This window comes from Nannospalax galili, unplaced genomic scaffold, assembly GCF_000622305.1.
Source record: "Nannospalax galili isolate Female #2095 unplaced genomic scaffold, S.galili_v1.0 scaffold1230, whole genome shotgun sequence".
Taxonomy (NCBI): Eukaryota; Metazoa; Chordata; class Mammalia; order Rodentia; family Spalacidae; genus Nannospalax; species Nannospalax galili.
Window position 1 is genome coordinate 1,343,849 of NW_008329135.1, and position 22,295 is coordinate 1,366,143.

The following is a 22,295-nucleotide window of genomic DNA, read 5'->3' on the forward strand; positions in this document are numbered from 1 at the left end:
AGGTAAATGTTTGTATCCATCGTTTGAAAAAAGCTGAAATAACCTTGTCATTATCAAATTGTGTTTGCTGAAGATAACACTTGGCAGCCTTGAACATCATGTCAACCCCTTGCCTTAGGAATAATTAATATGCATAAAAACTATCAGCATAAGATTTTTCCAACAAGAAGCCTAATGGAAGTTCAGTAAGGTGTCATAGGAGCTCACCGTTTTTCTTAATAACATGAGTCTGCTGTTTTATGTGGTCATTTGGAACGCCATAAACTTCTATGATCACTAGTGTGTTGGCTTTGTTGGAGAATAAGCTCACAGGCAACTGGATTCCACTGATGAGCTAAAGAAACACATGTCAATGGGAGAGCTTAGCCGAACATCGAACAGCATCACCACTTTTGACTTTAAAAATCAGGTGACATATAGCAAAAAGTTGACAGACTCTAAGTTGGTTCTTAAAAAACTGAAGCTGGTAGTCAGGAAATTTTAAAGGGAGCCACCTGCCTTCCACAGGCCTTTACCCTCAAGTACCATTGGATAAGGACCAAGAGCACGTCTGAAATATTGGTTTACTGAAATGTGATTATAGTGAAATCTGCTTTGTCCAGGGTTTATGATTCATTAGTATGTATTTTCATTTTAAAAACAGTTTAGTCACTTTTTACTATAATTAGATATTGTTTTGTTCTGACAATGTGTTTAAATTCACATTATATATACTGAAATATTTCAAAGTAATAGGATAATTATTCTCAAAAATGAAAAAGTTATACCATATAATTTTTCATGATAGCATTTTTGGAAGAATTTACATTTGAATCATTTATGAAATTTGGCAATATCCATTGTTATACATATGATTATAATAAGTAATGAGAGCTTGACAAAATTAATTATTTCACATGTATGTTAGGGATGGAGGCATCAAAAGCGCACTTAACAAAGTCATTAGTTACTTTTTAAATTTAGGATTTTATTATCCAAGCTAATTATTTTTTAATATTTCATTCATTTTATTTTATGTGTATGAGTGCTTTCTTTGCATGTAAGTGCACTGATGTCATGAAATGCCGACAGAGGTCAGAAGAGGTCGTCAAATCCCCTGGAACTGGAGTTACAGACAGTTGTTAACTGCCATGTGGGTGCTGGGAACTAAACCCAAGTCCTCTGAAAGAGTAGCCAGTGCTCTTAACCACTGAGACATCGCTCTAGCTCACCAAGCTCATTATTGAAACAAACTTTGGTTTTACTTAAAAACAAATAAGTGAACACAAAATATTTGAAATATGTTGGTTTAGGGTAAGAAATAACAATTACAAGCCTAAGGCCCCAGCACCTGCAAACCTCGCTCAGATAGCTCTACTCACCCCACTGACCCTAGTCCAGACCACCTGAGGGCCACCAGGTGCCACATACCTTCCACAGTCCTCCTGACTACACCTGGCTTCCCAGGATCTCCCATGCACAGCCTGCAGTTGACCAGAGCTTTCTGAAGGCAGAGCTACAAGAACTGGAATGCCACACCAGGAGGCAGCAGAGGAGAGGGTCAGTGAAGGGTGTGCTATCCCTTGGAGAGTCTCTGTTTGTACAGACAGAAGTGGACTCTTAAAAGACTAAAGATACGGCCCGTAGCCCTCAATACACATTCCATTAAAGAAACAAGGTCTTGACCCAACTCTTATAACTTAATCCTCTCCTGAACATTGCACATGCCTGCAATGAAAGAAGAAAACAGCTTTAAGCAAAAAGAAAGACACAGCTAACAAACTATTACAGATGCACAAGTCTCAGCATGGAAATAAAAGTAACATGAAAAACTAAGACAGCATGTCCCCCCAGAAGTTACTAATCTCATAATACTGAATCCCAATGAAAGTGACCTGCAATACCTTCCAAACAAGTTCGAAAGAATGGAATAACTATTCAAACAACTCAGTGAAGACAAAAACAAAGAGCTGAATGGGATAAGGAAGTCAATTCATGAGCTGAAAACTGAATTCAGTAAAGAGAGAATTGCTGAATAAAAGCCAAACTGAAATGATGCTAGAAATGCAAAACCCAATAAGCCAAATTAAAACTCAGTGGAAAGCATCCCCCGCAGAATGGACCATGTGGAAAAGCCAGGTCTATAAGGCAAGGTAGAGGAATTCAATCACTCAGTAAAGGTCAATGAGAAATTGTATTTTACTTATTATTTTTATTTTGTGTGTAAGAGTGTATTGCCTGCATGTGTGTAAGTGCACCCATGTTGTGCAATGCCCGGGGAGGTCAGAAGAGGGCACTGGATTCCCCTAGAACTGGAGTTACAGATGGTTGTTAGCTGCCATGTGGGTACTAAGAATGAAACTCGGTCCTCTACAAGAGCAGTCAGTGCTCTTAACTGCTGAGCCAACTCTCTAGACAGAGAAACATTTTTAATGAATGAAATGTAGGAGAGCTTTGGGGCAAAATGGAAAGACCTTCAGATCATGGGCACAAAAGGAGAGTGGTAAAGGCCCAGAGAATATTTTCAATAAAGTCATAGAAGAATATTTCCAAAACTTAGAAAAAGAGATGCTCATCCAGGTGCAAGAGGCCTACAGAACACTAGATAGGAACAGAAAAGAAACTCCCATGATATCTTATAGTTAAAACATAAAATCACAGAATATTGAAAGCTGCAAAAGAGAGAAAAGTCAAGTCACTTACAAAAGCAGGCCCATCAGAATAACATATGATTTTTCAACAGACACTTTTAAAACCAGAAGGACCTGGAAAGATGTATTCTAAGTTCTGAAAGACCACAACTGTCAACCCAGACTAATATACCCAGGAAGTCTATCCTTTAAAATTGAAGGAAAAATATAATTTTTCCATGATAAAATAAACAGATTAAAGGAATTCATGATGACTAAGCCAGCTCTACAGAGCTTACTGGAAGGAACTTTTCAGCTGCCGAGGATAAACGCACCCAAAAGGTCATAAAGAATAAATAAACAGTGCAAGGACAGTTCATCAAAAGAGGTCTAAAAAAATACAAAATCAGTAAAAGGGCAGGAATTAATACACATCTTTCAGTAATAACTCTTATTATTAATGGGCTCAACTCCTCAATAAAAAGACCCAGGCCAGAAGACTAGATTTTTGTTGCCTCCAATAAACTCACCCCACCATTAAGAAGAGACACCGCCTTAGAATAAAAGAAAGGAAGGGGGTATCCCTGTGGCTGACCAGGTCATAGGCCCTAGGAGAGAACCTAGTATTATTACTCTACTAATTGGACAATAGTAATAAACTGGCCCCTAAGTTCTTATCTTTATACCCATAGATTAGTCAGCTCTCAACCTTACCACAGAAGCTTCTTTCTGCAGTAGATGGTGATTAATACAGAGATCCACAACTGATCGACATGAGTATTTGGCTAAATGGGACACCTATATCATACCCTGTCCCCAGAAGGCTCAGAGATCACTGAGGAAGAGAGGGTGGAAAGATTATAAGAGGCAGAAGGAGTGGATGTCTGTAGTGAAACAGCATTTGCCAGACATGACAGTGCTGACGCACACATGAACTCACAGCCTACGACTGACTGCATAAGATCAAGTCAGCCAAACCCAGCATGGACAGAGGAGGAGCTCATTAATCCGCACCCTTGTTTGGGGAACTATTGGTAATTGATGGCTGCTGGGGAAGGGAGAATCTGTTTTCTTCAGGGATGTGGGCACTGAGAGGTCATCCATAAGCACATCAGCATGAGGCTTCTCATTGTACAAGCACAGAACATTTATAAGAATCTGTGCACAAACTACCTCTCACCTTCATTCCAATAAGAGATGTACTCTCTGCCCTCTGCTCCACATGAGCATGAAACATTCAATCAGTCTGCATGTCTGGAGCATGTATTTTACACCAGACTCTGTCAATACGGCTTATATAGAACACGGTTCTTATCCTTAAAGAATCATCAGATTACTGGGGAATAAGGTCTAGTAACAGGTAAGCAAGTTTTTTGTTTTGGTTTTGGTTTTTGGTTTTTGTTTTGTTTTGGTTTTTTTTGGTCTTTTTGAGACAGGGTCTCCCTGTAGCCCCAGCTTTCCTGGAACTCACTATGTAGACCAAGCTGACCTTGAACTCACAGAGATCCGCCTCCCAAGTGCTGGGATTAAAGGCGTGCATAAGTTATAGCAATGCAGTGTGCCTAGTGCTGTAATATATACATGCACAGGCTGTGATGGAAAAATACATGGAAACCATAAAAAGGAGCACAGCCAAGAAAAAAGTGTCCAAAATGGAGCGATGTTTAAAGTCTTTAAAAAAAAATAATCAGGTTGGCTCTGGTAGCACACATCTGTCATCCCAGCACTTTGGAGGCAGAAGCAGGCAGGTCTCTGTGGTTCCAGGCCTGCATGATCAACATAGCAAGTTCTCGGCCAGACAAGGCACAGACTGAGACTAATTTTTTAAAAAGTTAGAACTCAACAGGACCAATGGAAGAAAGTTAGAAGAAAGACTGTGCAATTAAGGAGGTAAATCCTGGACATGGTTGCAAGATAAGGTTAAGGCGAGCAGTGGTGTAAAACAGGCACAGAGATGTAAGCCAAGCCTTGACTAGGCAAGTAATCAAGAGGCAGAAATAAGTAAGTGTTCATAAGGTTAGCATTGTAGCAAAACCTCTCTGTTCAACTTGAAGAAGGATTAAGAGGACCGAGACGGGCTGTTTTAGTTTAGTTTCTATTACTGGGATAAAATATCCCAACAAAGGCAACTTTAAAGGATTGTAATGGTTTGAATGAGAATACCCTCATAGGCTCCAAGTACGTGGACACTTGGTCCCCAGTTTGTGGTTCTGTTTGGGGAGGGTCATGGAACCTTTAGGAGCTGTGGCCATGCTAGAGAAAGCATGTGGGGAGGTGGGGCTTTGAAGGTTCATAAGTCATGCTCTGCTTGAAGATGTCATTGCTAGGCTTTCTGCTCCAGCCACATCTGCCACTCTGCCTCCCCTCCATGATGGACTCTAATTCCTCTGGAATCATAAGCCAAATAAACTCTTCCTTCTATAAGTTGCCTTGGTCATGCTGTCTTAAAGTGACTAATAGGAGGAGAGAGGACTTATTCGTCTCATGATTCCAGGTTACAGTCTGTCGTTGTGGAAAAGTCAAGGTGGGGACTTGAAGCAACTCATTAGAGCCACAGGAGCCACTGAAGCAAAGAGAGAATCAAGGCAAGCTTACGGCTGGGCATGCTGACTCCATTTTATACAGTCTAGGACCCAAACCCAGGGAATGACATCACCCACTTTCAGGCTGGATCTTCCCACCTCAATTAATCCAATTAAAATTCCACCCAGGGGGCTGGAGAGATGACTCAGCAATTAAGAGCACTGGCTGCTCTTACAGAGAACCTAGGTTCAATGCCCAGCACCCACACAGGGGATAAAAAAACATCCATAACTCCAGTTCAAGGGGCCAGACACCCTCTTCTGGCCTCTGTGGGCTTTGCATGACATGGGTGCACTTACATACACGCAGGCAAAACATTAATACACATAAAATAAAAATAAATAATAAATCAAATTAAAATTCCACATGCACACAGGTCAGCCCAAGCCAAACAATTCCTCATTGGGACTCTCTCCCAGGTGAGTCTAGATTGTGTCTTATAGTTGACAATTATAACTAACCATCACACAGTGAGGCAGAAAATTATTTGAGAAATCAAAAGGGGAAGGCCTAACGATAATGAAACACTGAAACAAGGCATTGGCAAAAGAGGTCAGGAATAGATAAAGAAGACCAGGAGTAAAATAGGCAGAATTTAAAGATGGATGATAAAGGAAGCAAGGACGATGTGTGAGATCAGACCAGCATCCTGTTTCGTAGTCTCAGCTGAATGGTGGCATTCACTGGCCTATCAATAAAATATTTAAAGACAGATTGACTAGGAAGGGATGTTCAGGTTTTAAATTTTTCAGTTTGACAGGATGGTGACTAAATAGGTACGTTGCTAAGGAGACTATTTAAAGCACACTTTAGATTCTGAAAAATTAGGTCAGGTTAAAGACTTGAGCCTTGCTGATGGTTAAGCCAGGAACGTTTGCAGAAGAGAACCCAAAGGAATATTTAGTTTGGAATGGGGGTTAGGTAAAAGCTTTAGATAATGTAAATATTTTAAGAGTAGGTACAGAAAGAGGAATCCATCAATGAATGTGAGACAGATTCCCATGGCAGGTAGGAAAAGACAGGAGGGAGCCAGTGACTAAGGGATCTTATGAGTGGCTAATTTAACCCCCTGCCCACTGAAGCAGCTATTTTAAAAGATGCAGAAAGGAGGTTAACAAGGTAATCCTCTTACAAACAAACCTCAGTGGTCAATAATATTTCTCCAGATTCCAGAAAAAGTGACAACTAATTATTATTTGGCTGTGTTTGCTGTTGTAGGTGATTTCTAACTATCCACTTTTACTGAATTTTAGTGTCACAAAATCCTTAACAGCCAGAAGAAAAGTCAGCTGTGTACTTCACCAAAACTGTTTCCTGCTAGGGCCTAGAGCATTTCTATCCCATCCGTCTTTGCTCTACGCTCTGTGGAAAGTAGCTCATAAAATCTCCCATCCCTCTCTGGGATCAAATGGCTAGGGCCTGAAGCAGATGTGGGTGGACTCCCAGACCCTGTGGTGTTATAACAGCAGAGGGCAGAGCTGAGGTAGAAGTTATAGGGGAAATACACTCTAAGGACTCGGGATTCAGGCCCTGTAGCCAGGAGTGAGGAGCAGGAGGTCACTCAACAGCCATCGGAGCCCCAGAACTCCTCTGAGGAGGAGAACAGACATGTGACTGGAAACAGCAAGATCAGCATTGGCCCAAAATCCAGAAGAGCATCTGAGTTGACTCCTATGGTTAGAGGAACAGCCAGTTACAGAGAAAGAGGCAGAGGCGCCAAAGAGGCCACACGGACCCAACTATTGGCAAACAAGCCCTCTGACTGCAATCTACACAGGTGCAGTTGCAGCCTAAAACAGAATGGCTTATAATTAAGTGGAGTGGAGAGAAAATGCAACCAGACCTTTTCAAAAGGTCCAGTGGCATCTTTAAAAGCAAATAAACATTGTAGTTAGGCTATAGAGAGAGGTTTCAGAAAGTCTGTGCTAATGAAGATAGTTGCTTTTGCACTAATGAGCTTGTACAGGATGCAATAAAACAAAAGATGAAATAATGAGGCAGAAGGGTTGGGGGGTCCTCAGACTCTGGGTAGGATTCAGATGGAAATAAAGAGGAAGCATATGAGGTAATTAACAATTGGGGAGACTAAAAGTGCAAAAATCTATATTTAAATGAAGAATAAAACTGGATCCAGGGAAAGGGTGTGACTGGCGAGATCAGATGCTCAGCAGTTAAGAGCAGGTGCCGTTCTTGCAGAGGACCCAATTCCAGTTCCCAGAACCCACATCAGGCAGCTCACAACTGCCTGTTACTCCACCTCCAGAGGACCTGATGCCCTCTTCTGGACTCTGCAGGTACCTGCATTCACATGTGCACATACCCCCACACACACACATACACATCATTAAAAACAAAATAAATCTTTAAAAAATTAAATACAGACTTTTGAATCATGAGTGTAAAGAACAAATGTTAAAAGTTCTCCCAAACACAGAGAAAAAAATAGAACATTCTAAACTTGTAAAGCATTAATAGACACGGACGATAGAGAGGAACATATGCAAAGCTTTCCTTCTTAAGCAACCAAAGTTCAGAGATATAAGGAGAAAAACCCTGCACTACAAAAGCATAAAAAATTAATGAAAAGAAAATAGCTCCTAGAATTTTCTGATGAAATTCTTTACAGTGAAGGGACAAAGAGTGGTATGTCTGCAAAGTCATCAGTGACTGAACTCAGACCTCTTCGTCACAGAGCTAAATGGTAAAACACAATGGAGTCATATAAATAGATCTCTCAGAGGGAAAGGTTTTTGACTCAATGTTTCTATTCACTGACAGGAAATCATTCATGTGAAAATGCACAGAAAGACATTTTTCAGACCCAGAAAAAAAAAAAGTGTTAAGATGGCACCTATTTATTGTACCTGAAAAGATGAACAGAAATTTAAAAGGCATTAAAGCTGATCATTGGAATTGAAATATCAATGTACACCATCTAGTTTACATAACAATCAGAATCAGCAAAGAAAAGAAAGAGCCACTAATCTTACCCGTATTGTAAGTGTAATTGGATGGCCTTCTCCAACCTCTCCACTTGGGTTAAAGCTTAGTGTTGTATCTCTTAAGAAATATGGCTTCAAAATATATCCAGAGCCTCCATTATCCAAAAATTTCCCATTTTGCAAGTCCATAGGCAGTCCAGGGGTCTGGAAATTTAAGGCCACTGTGAGAAAGAAGTACGTTGACATTGTCAGGAAATAGGGTGCATAGTTAAAGTGACAGTTCAATAACAGAGCAAAACCAAGTCATATTTTCCACGCTTTCACGAGTTCTATGATCAAGTACTATTTACTTAATTATTCATGGTTTTTAATCTTTCTCCCTATCTTGCCTACACTAATGTGTATTTGTGAGTTGTAACACTTATTACGTAGATGTTGGTGATTGGTTGGTTGGTCGGTTGATTGGTTGGTTAGTTGGTTGGTTAGTTGGTTGGTTGGTGGTTGGTTGGTTGGTTGGTTGTTTTTTGAGACAGGTTATCATGTAGCCCAGGCCTCAAACTCCCTATGTAGCTGAGGATGACCTTGAACTTCAGATCCTCATGCCTTCCCCTCCAACTGTTGAGATTACTGGCATGCCCTAGTTTTGACTAAGGAAATCAAAGTGGCATACTGTATAGATTACAGAAAAACAATGTATGTATCAGGTAACATTCAATAAATATAAAAATAAATAAAATAGGCCTGGAGCTATAACTCAGTGGTAGAGTGTCTGTATAGCATACATGGGCCTTAGATTTAATCCCCAATGTTCCCAAATTATCTATCTACCTACCTAGCTACCTACCTACCTACTTACCTACCTATCTAGCATCCATTTCAGGAAGAAAAGACATAAACTATATGACAAACTTTTAGGTCCTGAAGGTGAATTTGTCACTTGAGAAGGTGAGAAACAGGTAGATAGCCAGTCACTGAAATATGGAAATTTCTTGATAGAGGCTGGTAAGTAGCCCCTGCATGTGGTCCTCCCTCAAGCCCTCCACATCCCACCTGGCCCACCTCCCTCTCCTCAGGCTCGCAGGCCTCTCCAGAGCCCACTGAACAGATGGACTCTAACAGCTGTTCAGTTAGGAGCAAGGAGAGTCCAGTGTGGAGGAACCACCAGCCCTGTGAGCTTGTCCACCTTTCCGCACTGTGAATGTCAAAACTCATGCAAAGTTGACATGATGGAGGCCATTTGGCTTGAAGAGGTCTTGTGCCTAACTCAAACAAAGGAACTTGGTCTTCAAACTCCTGTCCATCGTGGCTTCCCTGTTCTCTTCCTCTAGGACACACAGGTCCCAGTATCAACTCTTCATAAATTTAGCCTCGATTTCCAACCCTCACCTACTTCACCCTCTCTGGCCATTTAGCAAAAACTTCAACTCTTGAGCCCAACAACTCACCATTTGCCTGATCGCAAATCCCGTAAAGCCAAAACTTCTCAGAAATGTTCCATTAATTCACACAATTAATTCATTTCAACTTACTTTTGCCAATAGCTCATTATCCCTTATAACATACCCATTTGACAACCTACATTCCAAAACTCTTGAGGGTTAAAATTAGAAGAGTCTGCTCTTGTTGATCTGGGATATACTCTGGTAATGAAAGTCCTGGTGTGAAAAATAAACTCATGGGCTAAAAAAAATAATAATAATAAAACATTGTGAAAAAATTTCAATCAGTGAAATAAGCACTTCTATATATTGCTTATATATACAAGATAATTCTATACTGTATGTCCTTAGCAAACATATTCATCAATGATAAAACAAAAATGAATACATGTATGTATGTTTACAGAATAATTCATAATTACAATAATTTAATTATATAATGTATATGTACTGAAATTTCATTTCAGGAATTATTTAACTCTCACACACCCAAATTAATTTCACATTAATATGAGCATATATACAATTCCAAAATAAAATATTCCCTTTTTATTAAAAAAAAAAGTAGTATATTTACCAACTTCAGGTTTTTTTTAATATGTTATTTATTATTTTTATTTTATGTATATGCATGCATTGCCTGCATGTAGGTAAGTGCACCCGTGTCATGCAGTGCCCACAGAGAACAGAAGAGGCTATCGGATCCCCTGGAACTGGAGTTACAGACAGTTGTTAGCTGCCATGTGGGTGCTGGGATTCCAACCCGGGTCTTCTGCAAGAACAGCCAGTGTTCCTACCCGCTGAGCCATCTCTCCAGCCCCATCTTCAGGTTTTTAAAAAAACTTTTGTTTTCACATTAAGGTGGACCCAAATATAAGAAATGTGAAACAGTATTTCAGATTAAATTAATTTAGTGAGCATTTCATTGATAGATGACAGGGGGGCCCTCAGGTTATCTAATAACTATCCCCTCCAGTCCAGCTTCTTCCCTCCAAATTAATTCAATCTCTGATTACAACTATCCACTGAAAATCTCACTACTTCCCAAAACTTTTACCTCCGAATAGCTTTCTTATTGAGAGACCTATATGCTTATAACATATATACCTATGCTTGTATCTATGTAATTCATATGTGTTATGTGTATTTCTGCTTATGTGATGAGGTTAGAAACTAATTTACATCTTTTACCATTTGATATTTCTTTAGACATTTTAAGATTTATTTTTATGTATATATATATATATATATATATATATATTTATATATACATGTTTTGCCTGCATGTATATATGTATACCGGGTGTGTGCAGTGCCTGCAGAGATCAGAAAAGGGTATTGGATCCCCTGGAACTAGAGTTATAGGTGATTATGAGCCTCTATGTGGGTACTGGGAACTGAACCTGGGTCCTTTGCAAGAGCATCAAGGACTCTTAACTGCTGAGCCATCTCTTCAGCCCTTCCTTTAGATTTTCAAACACAGATTTCATGTTTCTCCAAGATTTTTCTTCTTTCACTGAACAGATCATTTGCCACAACCATTCCTGATAGTTTGGTGACCATGAGAGAGGTGGTTATTTGGTATAGTCTATTGTCTTTGCTAGAAGAGAGTCCTTTCCTCCCTCATCTTAAATTGTATACTTTAAAAAGGGTTATTCATCAAAAATTGCCAGTGATGGCATCAGTTTTTAAAAACTGCATCTACTTGAGAGGAAGTTATGTTGCAACCATGCTCCTGTCTCTACTTTTAAAGCACGTCTTTCCATAGCACAACACACACAGTCTGGGATCTAGGGTTTACCATCCACAGATAATGCATAAAGAATGGCTAAAGTCTCTGTGGTGGTTAATTGTGATTGTCGACCTGACTGGGCATTTGTGAGATACACCTATTGTAGTGTCGGTGAGGGTGTTTCTAGAGGCAACTAACTGACACAAGAAGATGCCCTCAGTATGGACGGCACCATTCCATGGGCTCGAGTCACAGAGCAGCAACAAGGAGAGAAAAGGGGAAAGCCAGCTGAGCACATGCATCCTCCTCTCTTGCTTCCTGATCCACAGAGATGTGAGCATGGCTGTCACATGCTCCCCACCTCCATGGAGCGACAGGCATGGTGCCTTCCTGGCCATGAGGGGTTATGTCTCGTCAAACTGGGAGCCACTGTGTCTTCCTTCCTAAAGTTGTTCCTCGTCAGGCATTCGGTCACAACAATGAGAATATGACTGTAACCTCTGAGATTTACCTCTGGAAATTAAACATTATTTTTTACAAATGCACCTCATGTTTCTTTTAGAAGTATAAGGAAATCAAATAAAATTGAGGAAGTAAAACTACATATGATCTCCTCACTCAAGATCCACAGATAACCAGATGGTATGTGTCTTCCATTCTTTTCTATCTATATGCTATTTTTTGATTGATTTATGTTGTTTTTTTCTCTTTTACCAACTGCCATTTGCTTTGCTTACTAGAATAATGTGAGAATCATTCTTTTTCAGTAACATTTACTGGTCACATTATTTTCGTGATGTTTGTTATGTATATGATAATGCTAGGTACCTGTGCAGTTAAACATTTGCCAATATCATGAATTATTCACTATTTTTGCCTTTTGGTACAAGAAAAATGTTCTGCACACTTCAAAAGATGCCAGCACCATCCCTGCTCTGCTCTCCCAACCCCTTGCTAAATTTGTTTGCATGTCTTTAATATAATGAAGGTGACAGAAAGGTGACAACTTTTGCTATTCCCAGAGATCCTGTCCTCAGAAACCGAAAAAGTTCCCCACAGTTCGAAGGAAGAGACCGGCTAGTAAAACATTCAAATTCTCCTATGCTGTGCAGTGAGAAATTCTCACAACCTGGGCTGGGGAAATGGTTCACCAGGTAAGAACACTTGCTGCATAAGCATGAAGACTTGAGTTCAAATCCCCGAGCACCCATGAAAAAAGTCCCGTGTGGAAGTACCTGTAATCCCAGAGCTGTAGGTGACAGAAACAGGAGGATTATTGGGGTTTGCTGGCCGCCAGCCTAACTCCAGGTTCAGTAAAAGACTTTGTCTTAAGAGAATAAGGCAGAGAGTGGTAGAGCAGGACCCCAGCATCCTCCTCTTTCTCTGCACGTTCACGGGTGCATGCATCCACATACACTCGTGCATACCTCTGTCTGTCTCTGCATGTTCACGGGTGCATGCATCCACATACACTCGTGCATACCTCTGCCTGTCTCTGTCATGTTCACGGGTGCATGCATCCACATACACTTGTGCATACCTCTGTCTGTCTCCCCAGCCCCCCCCCCAGCTTACCTATCTCTCCCTCTTTCTTTCTCATATGCACAGTGAAAGAAAAACACAAAATCATGCACACATCTAGTTGTCATAAAGCATTTCTTCTCATCTCCCACAATGCACCTACTCCTGTTCTAGCCTATTCCATTCTGTTGCTTTCTATTGGCTATTATTCTACCCTATTCCGGTATTTATCTGTAGTCTATTTATCTGTAGTCTGAACTAATTTTTGGTTGCAATCCACAATTGATTTTGGGTTTTGTTGTTGTTGTCATTGTTTTTAAAAGGTCTCTAAAGAATCCAGAGCCTTTTTTACTAGGTAGTTTAAGAATATGAAGCAAAATATTCAAAGTCCTTGGGCCCCAGCAGGCCCACAGTGATAATAAGCCTATTAGTCTGTGTTTCCAAACATCTTTCCTCAAGTCAGTCTCAGGTGTTGATTTTCCTTCTCTAGTGTTTCTGCATAAGATGGAAGACTGCAGAGTGTTTTAGAATTACAAGCACCACCTGACTATGAAGTTAGTCATTCATCCTTTTCACAGATGGGGTGTTTTGTACTATATGGACAGCACATAGGGTCTGTTTCCCATTCTCTTCCCCAGGCTTCATTTTATCTCATGAGTGGTACCAAACAGGAGACATTTCAACCATTCTGATCAGAGGGTGTTAATGAAGGGGAAAATGCACAAAATGTGGGTATTTAACTGGGAGAGGGAGAGGGAGGAACCATGAGGGTAAAGGAGAAGGAGCTCAAGAGAGGGAGGAGCCATAGGAGATAGGTATTATCAAGAGTGAAATGGGGGTACTTTAACTGCAGAGGGAGGAGGGAGGGTTAGTTAGGGAAAGAGGGAAGAGAGATAAATAATGCTTAGTTGGTGTGAAAAAACAGAGGGAAGTGAATTAATTCAAAGTCTACTGAAAAGTTACACATATAATATCTCAGATAAGTCCATGTGTATAGCGGAAGACTATATAAAAAAAAAAAAAAAACAGTGTCAGACAGGAGAAATCTCCCTTCAAGTTGTTGGCCAGGGTAATTCAAGAGACTGCAAAAGTATACAGGCTATTGTCACAGCACTTGGTTGCCTCCCAGAACTTGAAGGAAGGACCCTATTTCTGAAGACAGAACATACTTCAGACACAAGACAGAGAGAAGGGGAGCTGGAGCTGACCTGGAAGCCTCCTCCCTGAAGGCAGCTCTCATAGTTTTGGAGGACAGTATGCAAGCTGCTAGGGGAGAACATGAATCAGTGTTCAAACCCAGCTTTAAAGCCTAATAACCACAACAAAGACTGACACAGCAAACTAATCTGGGGCAGTGATGGCACTTTTCTCTTGGGGGTAATCAACAGCTACCTAATTGGACTTAAAGCCCAATCAATGGGAGGGAACTCATGTGTAGTACTGTAAACATAGTTAAATACACATGGCTAGAGAGGTCATAGATCTTAGACAAAATCCTAAGGCTGTCACATCCCTAGACAAACGCAATTTCTTACTATGTGCAAAATATGGATCCCTAAATTTGTAGACAAGTATGCTAGTCACCACTCATTAAAGAAGCATCTTTTGCAACAGAGGAGATTATTACAGAGTTCTCTAATCACACACAGAGAATATGTGTCTGTGAGATGCCCAGCCCTAAGTGACACATCTAAAATGGAACTTCTACACCTAAGGCTCATAGAATATAGTAGAGCATGGGATAGAGAGAATACTAACACATCTCTCAACTCTCATCAATGAAGCTCCCTCATGTAATAGAGGACAACGAACACAAAATTCCACTAATGGCCAAAGCATAGAGAATAAGAGTCTGCAGAGTGTCGGTTCCTGGATAGGACTCCTATATTAAACTTCACCCACCCAAGGCTCAGGGACCATTGTGAAAGAGGAGGCTGGAAAGATCATTAGAGCCAAGGGAGGAAGTGCATGACCATATGAAAATAGAGTCTTACAGGCTCCTGGGACCTTGCTCATATGAACTTACAGCAATGGTGTCAGCACACACAAGACACATGCAAACTCAAGGAAACAAAACCCAGCATACTACTGGGGTAATGAGCAACAGGTCCCAAACTTAGCTGAAGAAATACTGTCAGCTGCGTACTGCTGGGTGACGGAGAGCTGATCTTCTTTAAGGGAATGACTCTAGATAGGCTGACTAGACCCCAGTGGATGAATTTGCATTGAGGGACATCTGGGTCACTAACTTGACTCAATTGGCCTTAACATAAATATCAGAATGCATGAAATCTGGTGGGGGGGGGCTATGGGAGCGTGCGGGTGGGGAGGAGGTATAAAGATGATTAAGATGTTTTGTATGAAATACACCAAAATTCAATAAAAATCATGCAAATAAAAATGGTGCCTCTGAGGGCTGCAGTGGCAGACACACTCTACAGCCAGCTCGTAGTTCATCAATCAGGGACAGAGACATAGAGTCCCCAGTCTCTCTGATTATCTCTATCTCGAAGATGACTGTTGAATCCACAGTCACCCCTGTCTCTACTTTCACTGCCATAAACCTTCATTATCGCATCCCTGCACCCTCTGGTTGTTGTCCAGGGCTTATTTCCAGAACACACAGTGATGGCTCACCCCACTTTGAGATTGCAATCTTCTGCTTACCTTTGCTCCCAAGAAACTCCAAGTACCTTGTAATTAGCTGGCCTGCCTCTGCAGCTCTGTCACTCATCACTCTGTAGTATAAACTACCCATCACAGCACTGCCCACACAAATGTCCATACCTAGCATTCTCCATTAAAAAGCAATGACTTAAAGAAGGCAATTAATGGTAAAGTTCTGTGGCCTGAAACATAACTTGGAACATAGAGTCCCTTTCTAAATTATATTCAATGCACTGAAACGTCATGAGACTATACACGTGAAAACACCACTGACCTTAGAAGTTAGGTTAGTACCTTAGAAGCAAATGAACTGATTTACATATTCACACATTTGAGTCATAAGACTTTACCTCTCAATTTGGAAAGTTTCCGGGCTCGAGATTCCCCGATAGAATTAGTCTCGTTAAATTCCTGATAGAGTCTTGAATACTGGAAGCTTCTGAATCTCTCAGCTTTAGTATAAATGACAAGATCAGATAAGGCCAGAGCTATTTTTTTCTTCCTGATCTAAAAATAAAATGCAGTCATCTCACATTTTTACAATAATTATTGAAAAAAATTCCTGTCTCATAAAGAAAATATGCTTTTAAACAGATCACTTCAGCCTTTTTATAAACTTAGCTCCTCCAAAGCTATTTGGATTAAGTCAATGTGATCATATTTATGACCTCAATATTTGATAATGATATGATCTAACCTGGATGCAAAATCTAGTTAATGTTTTATGTATTGAGAATCACAAACTTTACTATTTTCTTGTTCCCCAAAGATCTCAGCTAATTCTCACAAACTTTACAAATTTAAGAATTTTAATTGCAAGCATATTTCCAGTTTCATCTAACATTTCAGAATCTAACATTTCTATTGTATAGTAGACACTTGCCCTTTCACAGTCCAGTGTTGATCTCTTCCACGTTTCTTTAAGCCACTTCATGGGTTTTGTTTAAGGAAAACATCCCTCGCATTTTCTCATCCAAAAAATTCATTTTTAGGAGCTGGAGAGATGGCTCAGCAGTTGAGAACATTTGCTGTTCTTCCAGAGGACCCGGGTTCGATTCCCAGCACCCACACAGCAGCTAACAACTGTCCATAACTCTAGTTCCAGGAGACCTAATGCCCTCTTCTGGCTTCTATGGACATTGCACAACACGGGTGCACTTACATACACACAGGCAAAACATACAAACACATAAAATAAAAATGATAAAATATTTTTAAAATTCATTTTTTATTCATTTCCAAGTTAATATGCAAAGCAATACATATATGTCATTATGGTTTCTTGTTCCTCTACCACCCCCACTGCCTGCCCCCTTGGCCCTTTTGGCTGGATCCTTCCCTCCCCTTATCAGCATATATGTCACATATGTCTAGTGCCTCATTCTCCTTAGTCCCCTCTCATACCTTGATATCTCTCTCTCCTCTCAGAGTCCTCTTCCTACTTTTGTGACATACATATTTTATATATATACATATATATTTAAATCTTATGTCCATATGAGAAAGTACATGCAATATTTTTCTTTCTTAGTCTCTTGCTTAGTACAATGATTTCTAGCTCAAAAGTAGTAGGTGACAAGAAAAATAAAGGTCAAGGCAATTTATCTCTCTCTCTCTCTCTCTCTCTCTCTCACACACACACACACACACACACACACACACTGTCAAGGTTCAGGGAACATTGCAAAATGGGAAGGGCAAGAAGATTGTAGGAGCTAGAGTTGGGGAAAACTACTGAGAAAGTGTCTTCTGGACATGACCAGATTCATGAACAGGACTCATGAACTCACAGCAACTATGGCTGATTGCACAAGACCTGCACAAGAGCAAACCAATCAAAACTCCACCATGGAATGGGAATGGGTTCATGAGGAGCTAATGGCAATTGACGGCTGCTTGGAGGAAGGAGTCATTTTCTTCAGAGTACATGTGTAGCCTGTGCATGATAAGTTGCTCTGCACCCATGAACATACAGGCAGCACTAATTGGACTCAGTGGGTTGTTAGGAGAAGAAAGAAGAGGAGGAGGAGGAGGAGGAGGAGGAGGAGGAGGAGGAGGGGGAGGAGAAGGACAAGGAGGAGGAGGAGGAGGAGGAGGAAGGGCTGAAGAGGAAAAGGAGAGGGGAGGCTGAGACAGTTGGAGAGGGGAGCAGGGAGTGACACCATCCATGCATGAAATTGCCAAAGAGTAAATAAAAGTTTAACAATAATAAAATAATTAAAAGGTTTATAGGAGACCTAAAACCAAAACAATATGAATTGGGAACTAAAAGAACAGTTACACAGAACCAGTCAAACAAAAAGTTGGTTCTTTGAAAAAAATAATAAACACCCACTGAACCGTCTCACAGCCTAGAAGATGCACCGATCCAAGGTGGCACCAGTCCCAGACAAGTCCTTAAACAGCAGAGAAAGGGAGCTGAGCACCAGCCTTCATCACTCTCTGTTCCTGACCCTGGATGTGATGTGACTAGCTGCTTGCAGCTCCTGCCTCCTTGATGTCTCTGTTATGGTGGAATGTACCCTTGAACTTTGAGCTGAGATAAACTTTCTCCCTTAAAAAAAATAATAAATAAAAATAAACAAGATTGACAAACCTCTAGTCAACCTAACCAAAAGAGAAAGAATACCGAAATAAATAAAATTGGAGATAAAAAGAGGGCGTTATCACAGAATTGAATGAAATCTAGAGGATTACTAAAGAATACTTTGAAAATTATATTCGAAAGACAAAAAGAAAAGCTAGAAGAAAGTCATAGATTCCTATACACATGTAACCTTCCATGTGCTTAAAGAGGAATTAGGAAAAAGGAGGTCTGCCTAATCAGAGTTGACCATCCCACAGCATCAACAACTGGTTCAGAGTTATGCACATAACCAGATCATAAAACATTTACAAAGAAGTATTTCTCTTTGATCCTGAAAGCATACAAAGATGAATCTTTGTAATAACTTGCCCCAGTAAAGAGAAAATGATAGAGAAGCTGGAGAAAGAAAGTTCTCGCTACCTCTTTTGAGACAATATAATAAGCCATTCCCCAAGTAAAATTCCTTTCTGAGAATTTCTATGCATATGGGCCAATTAGTTCTTGCCTTCTTTAAACCAGTTAGATGGTCACACATAACATAATGTACCTTCTTTTAACATAATTATAAATACACATATATAACACTGTATAGCATAAACACTGATTCTGTTATCTCAGTCTATTCCACAGAGCAGAGAATTTATGTTATTTATCTCTGTATCTTTTGTACTCTGTACAATACCTACTACATAAAAACGTATAACTGTCAACTACAGCAAAAATATTTTTAGAAAAGCTACCTCCAGAAAAGAAATGTTTGAAATTTTCTTATCTACTGTCAACTTCTTTCAAAGTAACATTTAGGTATTAGGCTTGAGTTTTTATAAAGAGGAAACTTATTTCATGTCTGTAGAATGATTTTGATTCTCCACGAACAAGAAAACTAGAAAATTTCCAATCCCTTGTAATATTTCAATGAAAGTTAGCCTCACCTCCCTTCTCGTGAAAGGTCCCGATCGAGATAGCTTTGGAAACTCCTCCTCCTTTTCTTTCTGGATTCTTAACAAAAAGATATCTCGAGTTTCAGGTTCTCTCATGACTTCTTCCTGATCGTCGGGCTCTGTTACGTCTTCATCCCATTCAGCCGCCTGGCCATGTTTATCAGAACCTTTCCTTTGACGTGTTTCCAGTAAGGTTCCTATTTTCTTATTTTTCACTAATATTTTGAATTTTAGTGCCTGTAGAAAGAGTTGGGAACAGAGGCAAAGTTCCACATTTATAGGTAAGTCAATACTGCATATTTAGAAAGTACCTTGGTGTGTGTACAATTCATTTACAGCATTTAGATGAACAAGAAACTAAGTGTTTTCTGGGCCATCATTAATACTCATTGGAGACCAGTGATATTACAGTCCTGACCACAATTCACCCTAAAATAAGCCTGTCGTGATAGAGACTTACCTTTTTACAGTCCACAAACTGCTCCCATTTGATAAATTTTAAATAGGTAAAAATGTTCATATCTGTGTTAAAATGCTTGTCCCATTATTGAAGTTAGACTGTTAACAACTTCTGGCAGTAAGTACTTCAGGCCAATGCTCTTACCCAACAATATGAAGTTATTAAATGAGATCAGGTATGTAAAAATGTCCATTAGTGTGTCTAACGTTTAATGTGGATTGCATTAAAGACTTGTAAAACCTCTTCAGCTGCATCCCATGCGAGTATCAATCACTCAATTAGTTCTTGTCCATCAAAATCAGAGGCTTGGAAAAATTTACCACCACCAGGGATAGCCATTCACTCCAAATCCACACACTTCTCAAATATTTACTTGAATGCCTCCTATTTATACACAATGCTGAAATCTGAGTTCTGAAGTAAAGTTCTTTTCCCCGCAAGCAGTTTTAACTTTTCTTTCCTTTTGGTCAGCCTCGAGTCTTGAGCCATCTCTGTTTGACACTGGCCCTTATATTCTCTCTAATATGGATTTAGCAAGATGTACTCTGTGCTGCAAGGGGTGCTTGCTAAAGGGATAAATTCCTGCGATGTACTTCACAATTACCGAGTCAAAATTTTAAATTGTGGGGCTGGAATAAGGCCACTTTAGACTATCTCAAATTGTTCATTGACTCCTCAGAAACGTCTTCTTACATTAATATAGGAGCAAGAGGTTCAGTGAACGCCATATAGGAGAAAGACAGGAGAAGGTATTCAGAAACTTCAGACCCGGTAAATTTTCCAGAATTAGGGATGGAGAGATGCTTCCACAGTGAAGACCACTGGCTGCTCTTGCAGAGGACCTGGGATCGGTACCCAGCACCCACACAGTGGGTAACAACAATCTATAACTCCAGTTCCAGGGAATCAGATGTCCTCCTCTGACTTCATCAGGCATTGCACACATGGTGTACTTACATACATGCAAGCAAACTCTCCATACATATAAAATAAAAATAAATAAGTAAAAAAGCATTTTTTTAACTTCCAGAGTTACACTGTGACTCTGAAGTCCTATCTTTGGTGACATACATTCGGCATTTTTCACAAGTCCTTCTCTATTTTTACCATAACTGAACTTATTTAGTCTGTAAGCATTCTTCAGAGGTAAGGGTTATGATTTTTCCACTTATCGATTTATTTACTTTAACTTCTCAGTTCTATCATAAGCCTTACACTTGTCTTTAGGGTTAAAACACTTTCATTTTGAAATTTCTCACTAATTTAAATAAAATAAGGAAAAATATAGAGTAATATTCAAATATTGAAAAAATATTGCTATATTACCCAAACTGTAGATATATCAAAACGCAAGTACTGATTGTTAGAAAATACTATTGAGGGGGAAAATGTTCATTTAACCACTTGATGGTATTTGGGATCATGAATCAGCCAAGGAAACTAAGTAGCCAGGGGAGGAACATGGAAAACCTGAGGCACGTGTTGGAACAAAAGTGACTGTTTTAAGGAGAAGAGTGGTCCTGGGCCCTGCGTGTGACTGGGGAACAAGGCAGATGCAGAGGGAAACAGACTCACTTGGCTCCATCAGTAAGAACTCCAGTGAAGGCCTAAATGAGAGGCTCTTTGTGGAGCAGGTAGAAGAGGGGGCCAGACAGTGGGGATGGTAAGGAGATGAGGGAGCAGAAATTTAGAGTAAGAGAAAATAATGAAACACACAGCTGGAGAAAGAAGTGCAGCTGAGGGTGGGCAGAGAACGCTTCCTCTGTTCTTTTTTAAAATATTTTATTTATTATTTTAATTCATGTGTATGAGTGTATTGCCTACATGAATGTAAGTACACCTGTGTCATGCAGTGCCACTGGTCAGAGAGGGCCTTGGATTCCCTGGAACTGGGTTAAGGATGGTTGTTATCTGCCATGTGGGTGCTGGGAATTGAACCTAGGCCCTCTGCAAGAGCAGCCAGAGCTCTTAACCACTGAGTCATCTCTCCAGACCTGGGAATGCTTTTTTCAAACCAGATATTTGAATAATGCACAAGCCTAGACAGAAGATCTAGAGACAGGAATGCTCAAAGGAAAAGACTTTGAAAAGGACAACTTTCTCCCCTTTGGTTGAAATCTTGATTATGGATTCTGTTTACGGCCTGAGTATCTGACCTCTATCTCAGCCTCTAGTCTGTAAAACATACCATGTGTGGGGTCTCATATTAACTGCTTTGACGATGTAGACCCATGAAGGAAGGAAGGCACACAATCAAAATTGGATTTTACATCTATCTCTGTCTTTTCCTGTTGCTGTCATGAAATACCTTGTCAAAAGTAACTTAAAGGAGAAAGGGTTAACAGTCCCTTATATTAGAAAACTCACAGTGATAGGAAATTGAGGGAGCTGGTCACATTGTATCCATACCCAGGAACAGAGATCAACCAACACAGGCATTCCAGTGCTTGGCTGCCTTTCTCCACTTATATAGCCCAGGTCCTGACCACAATTAAGATGGGCCTTCCCACATCCATCAAGACAACCCACAGGCATGCCCAGAGGCCCATCCATCCCCAAGGTGACTCTAGATTGCATCAGGTTGACAACTCCATCACAATCTCTGTTTTCTTTCTTTATATATTCTCTTTATTCACAGACACACTTCATAGTTGCCTAGGCAACAGGAGGCAGAGAAATGGTCAGAAACAAGTGTTTTTGTTGCTCTTTAACCTATGGACAAAGATGATTGTGGCATGTTTTTGTTTTTTTTTTTTCCGGTTTTTCTTCGTTGGAACTTCTTAGCGAACATTACCTCTGGAGAAGGTAGTTTAT

The 22,295-nt window shown here is 40.1% G+C and overlaps 1 protein-coding gene across 1 annotated transcript in view; it reads right to left on the minus strand.

Moving 5' to 3' along the window:
* The window catches only part of Plcz1 (phospholipase C zeta 1), an 87,583-nt gene that overhangs the window by 32,048 nt on the left and 33,240 nt on the right, over positions 1–22,295 (minus strand). Inside the window, exons 6-10 of the mRNA XM_008832881.1 lie at positions 19,013–19,258; positions 15,844–16,000; positions 9,698–9,814; positions 8,183–8,355; positions 208–334 (exon numbers count right to left, since the gene is read on the minus strand). Coding sequence (XP_008831103.1) covers positions 208–334; positions 8,183–8,355; positions 9,698–9,814; positions 15,844–16,000; positions 19,013–19,258 — 820 coding nt within the window. The remainder of the gene's footprint in view (positions 1–207; positions 335–8,182; positions 8,356–9,697; positions 9,815–15,843; positions 16,001–19,012; positions 19,259–22,295) is intronic.